Below are 18,522 nucleotides of genomic sequence, written 5' to 3'. Positions count from 1 at the left end.
GCAGCCTCTGATTTGATCCACGAATCCACCGGGATTCAATTCCTACTCGCGTTAGATATCACCCGTACCGCCAGAGGAATTATAAATTATAGGTATATTCATGCGCTAGCGAACCTAATAGATAATATCACAGAGATGTATGATGACACCTTCAGGTATACAGGGAGGGAGTTGCAAGCTTACAAAATGGAACTGATCCAGCACAGGATGGTTTTAAATTATATCACAGCAGTGACAGGCGGGTACTGTGTCACCTTGGCAACTCAGTATGGTGTGAAGTGCTGCACGTACATCACAAACAACACTGATGACCCAACCGAGGTCATAGATCAAAAGATGGACGATATCTTGCAATTGAAGTGGGAGTTCCGAAGGAGACACAACCTTACCCTTACTGCTGTGAGTAATGAACTGACCGGCTGGGTCTCATGGTTGAACCCACGCAATTGGTTCTCAGGTTTAGGAGAATGGGCTCAAAATGTTATCGTGAGTGTAGGAAAGTTTCTCCTTTGTATCCTGGGAGTTGTCATAATGATTGGTTTGATATTTAGATGTGTTCGAATTTTAACGCGGCGCAAGCACGGTACCAAAGTGATGAGTTTGAGGAGCGGGGGCATTGGTACAGCAACTGATTTAATTTATGACCCATCAATAGAGACAATGTTGTGATAAGACGTGATTCCACGGTCCGTTTCTTTCACCCGTTTTTCCTCTGTTTTCCCTTAGCAAAAATACACCCATCCAGAAAAGACTTTGTTTTCCCTCAGCAAAAATACACCCATCCGGAGAAGACTTCAATCAACACCCAAGAATGATTACGAAAATGTTATGTGAATGTATTGTACATATGTGTCTTATCCTCATCTCTACAACCTTCAGGTAGTGACACACATAGTCGACAGGTAATATCCACATATTAGCATTCACATGTGTTCCCCCTCCATGTATCATCAACTAAATGTGCACCCCATTTGTTGGAACTAGAAGCCGAAAAGAGCTCGGTAGTGTTTGTTGGCCCACTTACAGACCCTTAATACGGGATGAGAAGGATTTAATGTATACTTCGCAATACCTCGAAGCTTATCTAGAACATATACGGCACGATGATACATGCCCCTCAGACATGGATTTCATACATACATGCTTTTACTGTCCCACTAGGTCATACATTTCCCGCCTACATCTCTCCTCCTACCATCCAACCATATATGGATAATGTATTGTATATTTTTATCCAACCATATGTAGATATTGTATTGTATATTTTTCTGTTTAATGTTTAGATAGTGGCAGTTATTGTTGACTGCCAAAGGGTGGACTGTTAAAGTCGAAAAATATTGTAATGCATATGCCTTGTACTAACCCCATACACATGCCCGCTGCGCGTGCACTCAGTCCGCCGTGCGTGCACATATCCGCAATTTGTGTAGGATCGCTCCGGCGATCATGCGCGTGATATGGGTATTTACGGCGGAGTTTGTGAGCGCGTAGAGGGTTATTAGAACATTACATATTTAACCCAAATAGTGCATTTTGTACCCATAGTTCCCTTGCACCACATCAGCGAGTATTAATAGTTTAAACAGTTCCTGGACTAAGAGATTCGCCTTTGCATGATAGGAAGGGTCAGATAAAGGTTGGAAGGTGATGTCTAGTATCCAGCTGTAGGGTATTTTGAGGGTAACATTCCGGTGTTAGTTAGAGAAAGATCGCATGTTCCTGCGTATAGTTATGTGCAAAAGTAGAATATAGATATTCACTGTATTTACTGTATATTATGTATGCGGCGGGAATCCAGAGGATACCACCCACAAGAGCAGTTGGGGAAAGACATCGCCCATCTATTCAAATCAACCTATGACCTCTTCTGTAATGAAAAGACACATCTCTGTGTCCAATGGACAATGAGATTACAGTGACCATTGTATTGTGTATGCATGTTGTGTATAAAAAGCCCATTGTTGCCTGGCCGGTCAGAAGACTCTGAACGCTTTCTATCTGACTAGCGGAGGACCGGCCGGGTTGCGCTTGCGAACATTCTCACGTATGTACATTCTCTGTAGCCATTATTCTGTTTAGATTTATCTTGTTAGCCTGTAGTGTATGATTTGTATTGTTTTACCTTTTGGAATAATCCACGGTGGCCTTAGAACCCTGTGGTTTCAACTACAAATCGGTGTTGTGTCTTCACTTTCCTGCAAGGGCTTTAAAGTGTATTTATCTGTATAAGGTGTATAAGTATTGATAAGGTGTACGCACTGCGGGTACATTATACCGTCAGCGCTACTTAAGGTATAAAGATATAACATCGTTGCAGTACTTTGCTGCTAAGGGTTGAAGTGTAATCAAATCATTACATTGTATCATTAACAAGGTTTAAAGGTTATCAATTGTGTGTGCGTACGCTGTGTTTACTCTGTACACTCAGCGCGGCTTGTGTACGCCAAGTACGTACCACGTGCGGGACTCTGTACGCAAATAGCGTACAAAGTGTGTAGCACGTGTATTCAGTCTAGCGGCCATAGCGGCTCCACGGTAATAGTGTATCTAGAGGTATAGCTTTTCAGTCTAAGATAATATCAACATTATCACTCCAATGGTCAAACTGGCATAATTGGCCAGACTGAGTAAAACCTGGCTACAGACAGATAAAAACTCTGCTCAGTGGGTAATGGAAGTGGTGGTTCTAGACCAGGCTATATGGGTATTAGACTGTGGTGTAAAACAATGAGCCCTGCAGGCTGATCCCCAGAAAATTGAGGAGTTAGCAGTGGTGATTGAGAGGTGCCTGACCCTGGGAAAATTTTATAAAGCCAAGCAAGGGTTACAGCCAATACCTAAGCTCAGTACCCAGATCCCCATTGTTAAACCAAACAGCCCATCTCCAGTCATATGTTTTGAGTGCAGGGAGACCAGTCATGCACAGCAGTGGATGAGCTAGTAGATTGCAGCTCAGGGAAAACAGCACAACCTGTAGTCAGTATGGCGGTTGGAATTATTTCCCCAGCTGAAACTACCCTGTTTTGTCTGATAGTACAGATTGAAAACTGGGATATCTGGGCCTTGGTTAATACTGGCAGTGAATTGTCTATCATCTCTGCTAACCTGGTTCCTCCCGGGTCTGGCTAGGTTGTACTTCTGGTAAAGGTGCTATGTATACTTGGGGACATAGAAGAATGCCCACGAGTGCACCTGCCGGTGGTGATTAAAATAAGAATTTACCGGTGAGTAAATTCTTATTTTCTCTGACGTCCTAGTGGATGCTGGGTACTCCGTAAGGACCATGGGGATTATACCAAAGCTCCCAAACGGGCGGGAGAGTGCGGATGACTCTGCAGCACCGAATGAGCAAACTCAAGGTCCTCCTCAGCCAGGGTATCAAACTTGTAGAATTTTGCAAATGTGTTTGAACCCGACCAAGTAGCAGCTCGGCAAAGTTGTAAAGCCGAGACCCCTCGGGCAGCCGCCCAAGAAGAGCCCACCTTCCTTGTGGAATGGGCTTTTACTAATTTAGGATGCGGCAGTCCAGTCGCAGAATGTGCAAGCTGAATCGTGCTACAGATCCAGCGAGCAATAGTCTGCTTTGAAGCAGGAGCACCCAGCTTGTTGGGTGCATGCAGGATAAATAGCGAGTCAGTTTTTCTGACTCTAGCCGTCCTGGAAACATAAAGTTTCAGGGCCCGGACTACGTCCAGCAGCTTGGAATCCTCCAAGTCCCTAGTAGCCGCAGGCACCACAATAGGTTGGTTCAAATGAAACGATGATACCACCTTAGGGAGAAATTGGGGACGAGTCCTCCATTCTGCCCTTTCCATATGGAAGATCAGATATGGGCTTTTACATGACAAAGCCGCCAATTCTGACACACGCCTAGTCCAAGCTAAGGCCAAAAGCATGACCACTTTCCACGTGAGATATTTTAGCTCCACGGTCTTAAGTGGCTCAAACCAGTGGGATTTTAGGAATCCAACACACGTTAAGATCCCAAGGTGCCACTGGAGGCACAAAAGGGGCTGAATATGCAGCACCCCTGTAACAACGTCCGAACTTCAGGCAGTGAAGCCAGTTCTTTTTGAGAGAAAAAGGGATAGGGCCGAAATCTTAACCTTTATGGATCCTAATTTTAGGCCCATAGTCACTCCAGACTGTAGGAAGTGCAGGAATCGACCCCCCTGGAATTCCTCTGTAGGGCCTTCCCGGCCACACACCAAGCAACCTATTTTCGCCATATACAGTGAAAAAGTCTTGCTGTCACGTCTTTCCTAGCCTTTATCAGCGTAGGAATAACTGCATCCAGAATGCCCTTTTCCGCTAGGATCCGGCGTTCAACCGCCATGCCGTCCAACGCAGCCGCGGTAAGTCTTGGATCAGACAGGGTCCCTGTTGCAACATGTCCTGACTGAGAGGCAGAGGCCATGGGTCCTCTGAGAGCATTTCTTGCAGTTCCGGGTACCGAGTCCTTCTTGGCCAATCCGGAGCAAAGAATATTGTTCACACTCCTCCGTTTATTACAATTCTCAGCCCTTGGGTCTGAGAGGAAGAGGAGGGAATATATAGACCGACTGGAACACCCACGGTGTTACTAGTTCGACCACAGCTATCGCCTGAGAGTCCCTTGACCCAGCGTAAAACCTTTTTTTATCTTTTTAATGAGGTGGGACGCCATGTAGTCCACCTGAGGCAGTTTCCATCAATTTGCAAAACTGCGTGAAGACTTCCTGATGAAGTCACCACTTTCCCGGGTGGAGGTCGTGTCCACTCCCGGAATGAACACTGCTGACAGTGCGCTTACTTGATTCTCCGCACAGCGAAGAATTCTGGTGGCTTCTACCCTCGCCACCCTGCTCCTTGTGCCGCCCTGGCGGTTTACATGAGCCCCTGCGGTCTGACTGGATCAGAACCGGTTGGTCGCGAAGCAGGAACTCCGCTTGACTTAGGGCGTTGTATATGGCCCTTGGTTCCAGGATATTGCTGTGAAGGCAAGTCTGTTGGCTTGACCACAAACCTTGGAAATTTCTTCCCTGTGTAACTGCCCCCCACCCTCGGAGGCTTGCATCCGTGGTCACCTGGACCCCTTCCTGAATGCCGAATCTGCGGCCCTCGAGAAGGTGAGCACTCCGCAGCCACCACAGGAGAGACACCCTGGCCCTGGGGGATAGGGTGATTAACCGATGCATCTGAAGATGTGATCCGGACCACTTGTCCAGTAAGTTCCATTGTCCTTGCATGAAACCAGCCGTAGGGGATGGCCTCGTATGATGCCATCATCCTTCCCAGGACTCGAGTGCAGTGATGCACTGACACCTGTTTTGGTTTTCAATGGATTCCTGACCAGTGTCATGAGCTCCTGAGCTCTCTCTATCGGGAGATAAACCCTCTTCTGGTCTGTGTCTAGGATCATGCCTAGGCGAGGCAGATGAGCTGTAGGAACCAACTGCGACTTCGGAATATATAGAATCCAGTCGTGTTGCCGTTTCACTTCCAGAGAAGGTGATACGCTGTCCAGCAACTGCTCTCTTGATCTCGCTTTTATGAGGAGATCATCCAAGTATGTGATAATAGTGACACCTTGCTTCCGCAGGAGCACCATCATATCCGCCATTACCTTGGTGAAATTGGTAATGACAATCCCGTACCGCAATTCTGAGGTACGCCTGATGAGGTGGATAAATGGGGACACGAAGGTATGCATCCCTTATGTCCCGATTCATTTCAGGCTTGCAATGACCGCTCTTAGCGATTCCATCTTGAACCTGAACCTTTTCAGGTATATGTTCAGGGATTTTAATACAATATGGGTCTAACCGAACCGTCTGGTTTCGGAATTATAACATGGTCGAATAATAACACCCTCTTGTTGAAGGAGGGGACCCTTGACCACCACCTGTTGAAGATACAATTTACGAATTGCAGTTAACACTGGCTCCCTCTCTTGGGGGGAAGCCTGCCGGGTCCTCGGTGAGGGGGCATCTTCTCACAGTCCAGCCTGTATCCCTGCGATACAATTTCTATTGCCCAGGGATCTAACAGGGAGTGAACCCACTTGTGGCTGAACTTACGAAGGCGTGTCCCCACCGGGCCTAGCTCCGCCTGTGGAGCCCCAGCGACATGCGGTGGATTTTTGTAGAGGCCGGGGAGGACTTCTGTTCCTGGGGACTAGCTGTGTTGTACAGCTTCTTTCCTCTGCCCCCGGCTCTGACAAGAAAGGACGCACCTCAGACTTTCTTGTTTCTTTATTCGAAAAGCTGCATTTAATAATGTCGTGCTTTCCTAGGCTGTGCAGGAATATAAGGCAAAATATCAGAATTACCAGCTATAGCTGTGGAGACCAGGCCCGAGAACCTTTCTCCACACAATCCTCAGCCTTCCATATGCCTCTTAAGTCGGCATCATCTGTCCAATGTATATTCTACAGGACACGTCAAGCAGAAATCGACATAGCTTTTGTCTCTAGGACCCAGTATACTCATGTCCCTTTGGGCATGCTTTATAATTATATATCTATCACTTAAGACAGCATCTTAAAATATTTATATGCATACTAGGGTCTCAATCTCTGCTGATAAGGTACCTGTCCACGCTGCCACAGCGCTATAAACCCATGCCGACACAATCGCCGGTCTGGGTAGTATACTAGAATGTGCACACTATCTGCAAGATCCCTGAGAATAGCTAGTGCAAACAGGACACCCAAGGGGAAGATTCTCAACACATCCTGGCCCTAGTGGGGAAAGGATACAGCCTGAGAATTCTCTTGTGGGAAGCTGCCGTCTCTTGTCTGGAGATTCCCGCTCTTTTTCCTCATGAGAGGAGGGAAATTTACCTCAGCATTCTTCCCCTTAACATGTGTACTCTCGTGTCAGGGACAGATGAGTCATCAGTGATATGCAAATCATCTTTTATTCCAATAATCATATATTGAATATCTTTTAGCCCTCTTGGCTGTAACTTTGCATTATCGTAGTCGACAGTGGAGTTAAACTCCATGTCGATACTTTGTTATTTTGGATAGTGAACATAGAGAGACTCTGAAGGACTCTGTGACATAGGGACAGACCAGGGTAGATTTCCTTTCTGTTCCCTAACCTTTTGTGCAATAATTTTACCTCCGACATGTCGACACACGCGTACCAACACACCACACACACAGGGGATGCTCTATTTGAAGACAGTTCCCCCACCAGGCCCTTTGGAGAGACAGAGAGAGAGTATGCCAGCACACACCACAGCGCTATATAATACAGGGATGTACACTATACTGAGTGATTTTTCCCCTATAGCAGTTTATATACACAGTTTTGCGCCTAAATTTATGTGCCCCCCCTCTCTTTTTTACCCTTTGTGTACCAGGATACTGCAGGGGAGAGCCTGGGGAGCTTCCTTCCAGCTGAGCTGTGAAGAGAAAATGGCCCCGGTGTGCTGAGGAAGAAGGCCCGGCCCCCTCAGCGGCGGGCTTCTGTCCTTTTATGTACTTTAATGGCGGGGGTAAATGCACATATACAGTTTATCAGACTGTATTATGTGCTTTTTGCCAAGTAAGGTAATCTAATTGCTGCCCAGGGCGCCCCCCCCCCAGCGCCCTGCACCCATCAGTGACCGGAGTGTGTGGTGTGCTAAGGGAGCAATGGCGCACAGCTGCAGTGCTGTGCGCTACCTTAATGAAGACCGGAGTTTTCAGCCGCCGATTTTCAACTTCTCTTCGTTCTTCTGGCTCTGCAAGGGGGACGGCGGCGCGGCTCCGGGACCGGACGACCGAGGACTGGGCCTGTGTTCGATCCCTCTGGAGCTAATGGTGTCCAGTAGCCTTAGAAGCCCAAGCTAGCTGCAAGCAGGTAGGTTCGCTTCTCTCCCCTCAGTCCCACGTAGCAGTGAGTCTGTTGCCAGCAGATCTCACTGAAAATAAAAAACCTAACAAATACTTTCTTTTCTAGGAAGCTCAGGAGAGCCCCTAGGGTGCATCCAGCCATGGCCGGGCACAGATACTAACTGAGGTCTGGAGGAAGGGCATAGAGGGAGGAGCCAGTGCACACCAGATATAGTACCTAATCTTTCTTTTAAGAGTGCCCAGTCTCCTGCGGAGCCCGTCTATACCCCATGGTCCTTACGGAGTACCCAGCATCCACTAGGACGTCAGAGAAAGGAAGACTGTAAAAATGGTAGCCACAGTAGCTCCAAACCTCCTTACCCATTAATCCTGGGCCAGGACTTCCCACTGTTGCAGAAGTTTATTACCTGGCATGACATTGGCAGACAGCTTGAGCTGTCCCAGGGGCCAAGATCTACTGGAAGCCAAGGTTGTATGACTGTAAAGCCATCTCTTGCCAGTGAGATTGAGACACATTGGTCCCCCATTCATGAAATAGTGTCTTTGCAGGACTTTAGGCGAGAGCAACATAACGATGGCAACTTGTCCAAAACTTTTTAAAATGTGGTAGTGGTAAATGGTAAGGTGAACTCTGCTCTATCACCTGAAGGTGTACCTTACTTTTTGTGAAAATGATTTGTTTTACCTTGTAACTTATTTGCAAGGTAAAAGGGTTGACCAGTTGCTGATTCCCTGAAAACACAAGCAGCTGGTATTGAGGGTGGCTCACATGCATTTATGGGGTGTCCATTTAGGGGAGGAGAAAACTCTCCAACGTATCCAGCTATGGTTATCCTGGCCAGGCATTCATGCTGCATTAAAAAAATATTGTCAGGAATGCCCATTGTACCAAATGAATGCACCCCCAGACAGAATTTAGGGTTCCCTTGGTTTCCCTGCCTATAATTTCCGTGCCTATTGAGCCAATTTTTATGGATCTGATAGGGCCAGTAGAAAAATTGGATCATGGGCATCAGTATATATTGGTGACGGTGGACTATGCCACCGGGTACCCAGAGGCCATACCACTACGTAGCATGAAATCTAGCACTATTGTCCAGGAGTTGTTGATGCTGTATACCCGGCTAGGAATACCAAAAGAGGTACTGACCGACTAAGGTACCCCTTTTCTATCTAAATTAATATAATACCTGTGTCGCGTGCTAAAGGTGGTTTACCACCTGCAGACAAATGGCTTGGTCGAATGCTTTATCAGAACCCTTATGCAGATGATGAAAACGGCAGTGTCACAGGAGAAGCGAGATTGGGACCTACTCTTACCTTAGCTAATTTTTGCAGTTTGAGAGGTAACCCTCTATGGGGTTAAGCACTTTCAAACTACTCTATGGTAGACAATGCAGAGGGATACTAGATCTATTAAAAGAAGGGTGGGAGTAGCAATTCTCCCAAGACCCTGACATCACTCAGTTTGTGTCCCAATTGTATGGCTGTCTAAGGCAAATTGCGCCACTTCTGACCAAGCATAGTAAGGGCTCAACAGCATCAAAAACGCAGTCATGACATTACTGCTGTCAACCGGACCTTTAATAGGGGTGACAAGGTACAGATACTTGTGTCTATGTACGGCAAGAAGGTAGAATGAAAGAGTACAAGTCTACCATGTGAATTTGTTGCAGCCTTGGAAAGTACCAGTCAGCCCTCTTTAGTGGCCTTGAAAACCCCAGAATGTCAGGTGCCTATTGAAGTCACTTTGAGTCCTAGCCAGAAACAAGAAGTGGTAAACTTAGTAGCACAGTACCAGGTTGTGTTCTCTGCCCTCCCGGGGAAAACTCAAATCATACAGCATGACAATGTTACTCCACCCTGGGTGGTGATAAAACAAAGGCCATATTGTATATCTGAGTCCCAACAGGCAGCAGTAACAGCGTTGGGCCATGCAAAATATAAGTTGGTCATATGTGACCACCCTCTGTTGATTTCAGGTGTCAAATTTGTGGCCCAAGACTAGTTAACCCTTGCAAAACTCAATATTCTGAATAAGAAGCTGTAGCTCGAATAAGAGGTGAATAAGAAGCTGGTCGAATACGAAGCTAACTTTAGCCTCGTTACAGATTATGGGAATCTTGTGGATTGTGACACAAACAACATTTGAGCTTTCGTGTGATGACGCCACCACTTGGTCGCTCATAATAGTCCATATACGAATATTGACCACACTGGAAACCAGGAACAAACCCCCAATTCACCCTTACCCTCTGCCACTGCGTGCCAACCAGCATACCTCCCAACATGACCCTCTCCAGGAGGGACAGAATGTTCTGCTCCTGGACTTTCCTCTTAATATATGATTGCCATCACTTGTGCTGAAACACCTTTCTTATCCATTTACCTGTTCAACACAAGTGCCGGGCAGGCAATCATACATTAAGAGGGAAGTACAGGAGCAGAGCATTGTGCCCTCCTGGACATGGTCATGTTGGGAGGAATGCAACCAGTGTGTGTATGTGATGTAAATGCATGTGATGTGAAAAGGTTACGTGACGTAAGAGCCCATCCCTGCCTGATGTGTCGATCCCCAAGTGACAGCTGCAATACGGACGCCGACAGAGACCAAACCAGCTGGCTTCGCTTATTCTGCGATCTAGCCTGCGCTCGGGCACGTATGCCTTCTGGCTTTCGTGGACGCGCAGAAGCGCTGCCTGGGAAACGTCAGCGCTGCCAGCGTGGAGACACAGAGCTGCCGGAGGGAAGGCGGAAGTGCGGGCGGAGGTAGCACCGGGAGGATCGCAGCGACACAGGGTAGCTGTCAGCGGCCGGCAGTAGAGACGTCAACATGCAGAACCAAACAGCCTTCCCACAGGTCGGTATGATGCCTGGCACCTGCTGCTCTGCCTGTCGCCCTGGGGCTGGCTGGCTTACAGCCATGGCTGGGGGTGTAACGCTATGGTGTAGCTCCGGGACCTGCATAGTGGGGACTAGGTGTTACTTAATGCAGATATGTGTGGTGGTCCATGTTGGTATACTGTATGTAAGCTGCAATCTACAGTATCTATGTATGTATATGTATGTGTATATATATATATATATATATATATATATATATATATCCTATCTAATGTATGCAGCACATTGGGCAAAGGTGTTGTTTTGTCTGACGGGCTTATTTACAGTGACTTCTATGAGAAATATACATATTGCTTAATTTGTCTACTTATAGAGCAAATATTTAATATCTGTACATCTTCCATTGGGCTTTCCAGTTTACTGTAACCTGCCATGCCTGTATGCCTTTCCCAGGCTGCCTTTTCCTCTACCTGGTGTAAGGTTACTTCCTTATGATGAGGAGATTAGCTGGAGACTCGCCTTATTTAATAACCTATCACAGACCAAACACTTTATGGAATATTTTAGCAGTTTCTAATTTAACTACAGCGGTTTATATTTTTGTTTTTATAATTTACAATGGGTTAATATAGGATTTCTAGAATGAGTAAAATATGTTTTACGAGACCATTTATACACACATCCCCCCCCCCCCCCCCTACCCCTGATATTAAATTATACAGTTCCTGCAAAGTGTCCTGACATGGCTAGACTTGGCCATCATACAGCTGGCGTATAAAACATTCAACCAAGAGAACAGGCCTGGTCTTTGTTTTGTTTTATTGCATTAGTGAATACTGTTAAGGTGAATACACACCGGACGTTTTTGCCCAGCGTGTATGCACAACGATGATCGCTGACATTGCTGGGCTGAAAGTCGCTCAGTGCACACACACTGAGCGCTTTTCCCCTCTGCCCAGCGTTGTCAGCGGGGGTGAGTGGCTTTCCATAGCAGGACGCTATGGGAAGCCGTTCACCCCGCCGTTCATCTACTGGTAATACCAGTAGATGAATGGCGACTGCCGGCGATGAAGCGAGAGCGCGCATCAGCGCTCATCGCTGGGGCATACACATTGGGTGATTTTGAGCTGAAAGCAGCCCAGCACACCAAAAGTGCCCTGCTTTCAGCTCAAAATCGCCCGGTGTGTATGGGGCTTTAATGAAATGTAATATTACCTTTAGTAGTTTTGAATATTCAACAGTATTCTACATGTAGCTCTCTGCCCTCCAGGTGCTGTGGAACTAAACATCCCAGCATGCCCTGCTACAGTTTTGCTATTAGGGCATGCTAAAACTGTGGCAGTGCATGCTGGGATGTGTAGTTCTGCAGCAGCTGGAGGCTGCATGGTGAGCACCCTGGAGTCTATAAGTACACAGCGCACTTTATTTATAATTACAAAGGTGGCTTCAGAAAAATGTTGACATTATTTTGAGCCAATGGGGATTGCTGAAAGTATCTCCATCTGTCTTTTATGCACGAGGAAGGCATAAGCTTATTCAGTCCTTCAACAAAAAACGGGAATTGGCCCAAAAGTAAGATCTCAAAATGCTGGACATTAGCCAGAAAAAAGCATTTCTTAAAACCAATACTTTTATTTACACAAAATCGCAACAAAATCTATGGTAAAACATACATTTTCCAATATGAAGTTTCCTTAGCAGCAGTTTTAAATATTTTTTTACTCTCCGAGAAACTAAATTTTTTCAATAGCTTTTTATTAGTATTTTTTATGTGTTGTTTTTATTAAACAAACTGTGCAACTGATCCATTGTGTTTATATGATTTAGATCAACAGCTCATAGTGCTGGTACCATTTTTGCTTTCATTTTTTCTTATTAGGGTCTGACAAACCCTTCCCAGCTGCTGTGACAGCATGTCAAGGTATTTCTTTGTATGAAATACCCCTAGCCTATTGAGGTAATAATAAATACTGGAGTTTACAGTTTGTCATTTATTTGTTATGGCTTTAAAATCTTTAAACAACAACTGCTGACACATTTTCTCTGTGCACAAAGAATATTTAAATTTTTAAAAGCAAAAAATTATTTACAGTATGTTTGTCCCATCATGGCTTTGATTTGATCTGAGGTACCCAATACGCATTAGGTACGGGTGACCGGCGCTTCGGGATTATTAGAGTATTTTTTTCTCCATTTTCTTTTCTCTTCTGTAATGTTCAACAACACTGCACAATGGAAGCTAGTAATAAGTTCCAATGAAACTAAACCAGTATAGTCTGTTTTGTAGGTACTGCCTGTTTATTTAGAAACAACCCAGCTGTTAATTGTAAACTTTGTGGTTGTCAAGTATTAAAAAAGTAGATCTTCCTTTTGGGGTCAACAGGTACACACTGAGTGACCTCAGCTAGTTAGCAATCCGCGCTATATCGCTGATTGCTAATTAGGGGATATCGATGTATGATATCGTTCAGTGATGTCATCCCCCTCTCTCAATAGTCCTGGGCCCCCTGGCTGCCGGGACCCTGACGTCTGTATGCTGACAGCTGGGATCATAACTACATGCCCCCAATACCTCCAGGAACACTACCATTTTATGGAGGGAATTTAAATTCTCAACAAAGGGCCGGACTCAGAGATGGAGGCACTTCACAAATCCGCTGCAGCTTTGTAATTTTACGCTAATACTGCAGAGTTTTTGTTTTATTTAAATATACTCCTCCTGATGGCTAATTTGTTTCGCTGCTGCATCAGAAGACACAGCGTTGGATGGTGTGCGTAAACATCAGCCATCTGGATGGCTGGCTAATTCTCGCTGCTGAAGCCCAGTCACTGTCTTCAGCACACTACTGCAAACTTGTCTGACGCTGCCCCCAAACGCCAGCAGCGTGTCAGTCATCTCTGAATTAGCCTCAATGTGCGATTGCACTTTTTGGAATCTGCATATCCCTGATAATTGCAGTAGCTGTTGTTCCTGTAGCACTTTGCAGACATTGCCAAGAACTGCATTCTCCCCATAAATAAAATAAACAAGTCGCATCAAGATAACAGGACCACACCATATATGTGAATGGGTTGGGCTTGGGATGCCAGCGGTCAGAATACCAACCGCAGCATCCCGCTGATTAGAATCCCGACAGGGGAAGGTATATTTATCTTCCCCCAATGAGCCCCCTTACCCTACCTCTCCACAGCTTAAACCTAACCTTTCCCCTCTCTTCCCATAGTCGAAACTTAACATTCCCCCCCCCCCCCGAACCCTAAACCTAACCCCCCCTTCCTTCCTGCAGCCTACCCCTAACCCTCTATCGCAACTTACCTCTCTGGCGGACCGGCAGTGTCTCGATCAGGATCCTGGGTGACGGGATGCTGGTGGCGGGAATTCTGACCAATGTTGGGGTTCCGGTATCTGTTTTTTGGGATCCTGACCAGAGCCCATGTGAACAGGGTAATAAGATTTACATTCAGATCACATAACAAGTGTAGCTGGTCAGATTTGAGAAAAAAAAAGTTTATTATTGGGGAAACAAAAAGTGAATGAAATTGTCCGGGAAAATATTTCTCATGTAAACGATATCTGTTGTATGCTACAGGTATTTGGATCAGCACACTGGTGCGCATCTGCTTTTTTCACCACTGTTTTTTTTTTATTTGAAATGGGAAGACGTGAAAGGAAATGTATGCTGTTCCACAATGCTGACCCAAGTCTGATATTATCAGGCCTGGAAATATTTCACGAGATTAACAGTCATGGAAAATATACTTTGCATTTTCCTGCTTGTCATCAATTCATTGGATTTTTAAACCTTTAATAAAAATTAGAGTATTTTTTTCTCCATTTACTTTTCTCTGCTGTAATGGATGTATGTTCAACAACACTGCACAATGGAAGCTAGTAATACGTTCCAATGAAACTAAACCAGTATAGTCTGTTTTGTAGGTACTGCCTGTTTATTTAGAAACAACCCAGCTGTTAATTGTAAACTTTGTGGTTGTCAAGTATTAAAAAAGTAGATCTTCCTTTTGGGGTCACACAGGTACACACTGAGTGACCTCAGCTAGTTAGCAATCAGCGCTATATCGCTGATTGCTAATTAGGGGATATCGATGTATGATATCGTTCAGTGATGTCATCCCCCTCACTCCCCGAACATGCAGCTCAAAGATATAGATAACATTGTGCTGCATGTTCGGTAGATCATAGATGAACGAGAACGACCCGCAGGTGCGCTCATCGTTCATTCATACTCACTGGAAGATATGAACGATCTTTAAAAAAAAAAAAAAAAAAAAAAGATTATCGTTCATATCATCCAGTGTGTCACTCAGTGTGTACGGGGCTTTCAAGTTTTAGAAGCGATGAGGCATTATCTTTTTTGGGTGCTGAAAAAGCTCAATGCTTATTTAGTTGTCTGCTAATAATGATTGCTTAAAACGCTGTATGCGTGACGAGGTGTGTGTATGTGTACATGTTCAAAATGCTGCTGTCTGTGTTTTCAGAAGTGCTTAATCTTTTAAAGTGCAGCGTAACGTCCTCTCCTGCTTAGAGCAGTATCCGGGGCGACTGGTACCCTGGATAGGGGGAAATTTTAATCTTAACTGGGAGTCAAGGACGTAGCTACCATAGGTGCAGGGAGTGCAGCTGCTATGGGGCCCAGAGCTGAGAGGATCCCATCTTCCTTGTCAAAGTTACATATTTTTTATACATTTTTCACCATTGGGTAGTACATAAGGGCCCTTACAAACTTTTGCCATGGTGTCTACAGTATATCTAGTTATGCCCCTGGACCTGCTCAATGTACTGTGGTATAAAATTAACAGGAGGGTATTATAATGTTGCATAATATGAGCTGGGGCACAGTAATGTGGCACAGTATGTAGTTAAAGCATTATAGTGTGGCATAATATGAACTAGGGGTACTGCATGTCCTAATATGCATTAGGTTCTGTGTTGTGTAATGTGTACTGATGGCCCCACAATGTGGGGCATAATGTGAACCACTACTATGATTAATAAAATAAACTAAAGCACTACTATGGGGCATAACATTAATTAAAGCACTACTATGGTTCAGAAAATAAACTAGGGCACAATTATGGGGCATAAAATTAACAACTGCTGCCGAGAGATGACTCTCTAGAAGCAAGGGCCCCACAAAATGTTGCTCTGGGTCCCACAAAGTTCTGGCTGCGCCCCTGCTGGGAGTGCAGTGATATTATTATGACACAAGAACTCTTGAATATTAAAATGTTATAGCTTTCTAGACCTAAAGGTGGGTACACACTGGAAAGATATATCTGCAGATCAATTGATCTGCAGATATATCTATGGACGGATCGGGCAGTGTGTTGTGCATACACACTGCCCGATCCGTCGGGGACTGACGTCATGAACTGGGCGGGCGTGTACACCCGCCCGCCCAGTTCAGCTGTCAATCACCGCCGGCCACCGCAGCATATGTGCAGGCGGTCGGCCGACCGCCGTACACACACAGCGACGCGCCAATATATCGTTAGATATATTGACCGTCGGCTGTGCTGCGGGGCCGACGCGATACGTCTGCGACGGATCCGCGATATATCGGCCGTTCAAGAGAACGGCCGATATATCGGCCAGTGTGTACGGGCCTTAAGTATATATTTAAAATGTCAAAAAGTGTCAATGTTAAAAGAAGTTGAAGGTCTGCTTCAAGGATTTTAAGCAGATGTGGTTCCAGTTTTGTTGACTCGTGACCTGATAGATGACCTGATCTTTAAACAAAAAGACAAACAATAAAGCATTGTTTTTCAATATCAGACAATGCTTTGTAACCTGGCAGGCACAATGCTTTTCTAGCCTTTTAACTTTACCTTTATACCTCCATTCACTAGTCTTTCTATTAATATGTATTTTGTTTAACAAATAAAGGAGTGACTTTTTTTTTTTTTCTTTATTCTTTTCACCAAAAGTATCCTTCCTTGTTATCTCTTATTAGCCAATTGCCGGCATTTTATTTAAATTATTTTGCCAGAAAATATATATTGAGAGCCACCTCTTGTTTTCAAGTGTGTCCTGAAAACATCATATGCGAAGGGTGTGCTGCAGGCATTGGCTGGCGTACCAGTCCCCAGTGACAGTGCACTGCTGCATGAGTGGTATTGTAACTACATGTCCACACTTGGCTACAAAAGCAGCCAGCATCTGCTTGGTCATGCTTCACTCGCATCGGAACTTTGGTGGCGCGCACCTTCAAGTGGGGTCCACTGGAGTGACTTTTGTTTGGTCTCAGGGCTGAAACTTTAGATCCAGGATTCATCGCCACTGATTATCTCAGAGTTTGAGTGACTGCCATCAAACCTGGCCAGCATGTTGCAGCACCAAATCACCCGAGCCACCTCCTGCTCTCGAGTCAGCTGATAGGTCAGCTCAGGTCAACCTTTTCGTGGAGTATCAAGCGGATGGATCCCGATGAGATGCCCATCTCCTCTAACTGGGCAATGGTGACCCTGGCATACACCTCAATTGTACTTTGTGATGGCAGACACAGTTCAGCCACAGTGCTCCACTCAAAAACGGTTGTTCTGGATGTTGCTTCCTCCTCAAAAGCAGCTTGCAGTCCGTCAAAAGTCTCTTGTGAGAAGATCATGGCTCTCCAGTGGCCTATGTTGAGCTCCATAACAAGTTTGTGAAGAAAATGAACATGCTGACTTCTTCAGTGTGCAGTGTTGCTTATATACGGTTCTGTGCCTTGACATTTCACGAGAACTGTAGTCGGAGATTACAGTTCACAACCAGACAGTCAGATTGTGTCTACTCTACCTATGCACTGCACATCTGTAAACCTATTACACACTTCTCATACATTTGTGACAAAATAGACACAGTGTAGTTAAACTACATGTTCTTGACAGATCCAGATGGCAGTGGCAGTCCTAATTGACTCCAGTTGTGTAGTTAGGAGCTATGGCACTTAGAAATGACCATTGCTGTGGCTCTCTGTGTCCTATCCACTACTAAAGCGGACAGTTGAAGGGAGCGTGGCCAGCATGCAGAGGAGGTGCATCCAAAGCACGTAGAAGTAGAGGGTCTCTGGATGAAGGCCATCATAATGCTACACTGAGATTATCTAAGGACCTGTGCAGTATGAACACCCTACATGTGAGTCTTGACTATATGTTAAACTTACATTGTTTGGCAAGTTACTCACCACACTTTGGCAGATGTGTAAGGGGACGGTATCTGGATCCCGGTGCTTGTGATGCTGTCAGACAGAATACCGTCAGCTGCACCTCGATCCTGACACCTGCTAGGTAAGTATACTAACCCTCCACTCCCTAACCCTCACTCCCCGCAACCTAACCCTCCCCGCTTAGTGCCTAACCCTAATCCTCCCTCCTCGCAGTCTAGCCATAACCTTCCCTATACTGCCTAAAGCGACATACTGTGGGGTTTGAAAGTTTGGGCACCCCAGGCAAAAATTCATTTTAATGTGCAAAAAGAAGCCAAGGAAAGATGGAAAAATCTCCAAAAGGCATCAAAATTACAGATTAGACATTCTTATAACATGTCAAAAAAAGTTTGATTTTATTTCCATCATTTACACTTTCAAAAGAACAGAAAACGAAAAATGGCGTCTGCAAAAGTTTGTGCACCCTGCAGAGTTAATACCTTGTACTGCCCCCTTTGGCAAGTATCACAGCTTGTAAACGCTTTTTGTAGCCAGCCAAGAGTCTTTCAATTCTTGTTTGAGGAATCTTCGCCCATTCTTCCTTACAAAAGTCTTCCAGTTCTTTGAGATTCCTGGGTTGTCTGTGTCGCACTGCTCTTTTAAGGTCTATCCATAGATTTTCAATTATGTTGAGGTCAGGAGATTGTG

The 18,522-nt window shown here is 45.3% G+C and overlaps 1 protein-coding gene across 3 annotated transcripts in view; it reads left to right on the top strand.

Annotated features, from left to right (window-relative positions):
* PDXDC1 (pyridoxal dependent decarboxylase domain containing 1) overlaps positions 1-18,522 on the top strand; it is a 409,736-nt gene that overhangs the window by 246,507 nt on the left and 144,707 nt on the right. For 2 of the 3 annotated variants that reach the window (XM_063934356.1, XM_063934355.1), the window contains exon 1: positions 10,410-10,685. The exons of the other annotated variant lie outside the window; for it this stretch is intronic. In XM_063934356.1, the coding sequence (XP_063790426.1) occupies positions 10,659-10,685 (27 nt within the window). In that variant the 5' untranslated portion in view covers positions 10,410-10,658. Of the gene's footprint in view, positions 1-10,409; positions 10,686-18,522 lie in introns of those variants that run through there. 3 annotated transcript variants of the gene reach the window in all.

Source organism: Pseudophryne corroboree, chromosome 7 (assembly GCF_028390025.1).
Source record: "Pseudophryne corroboree isolate aPseCor3 chromosome 7, aPseCor3.hap2, whole genome shotgun sequence".
Taxonomy (NCBI): domain Eukaryota; kingdom Metazoa; phylum Chordata; class Amphibia; order Anura; family Myobatrachidae; genus Pseudophryne; species Pseudophryne corroboree.
The sequence above is the reverse complement of the archived record's forward strand: the minus strand, read 5'-3'. Positions and strand labels throughout refer to the sequence as shown.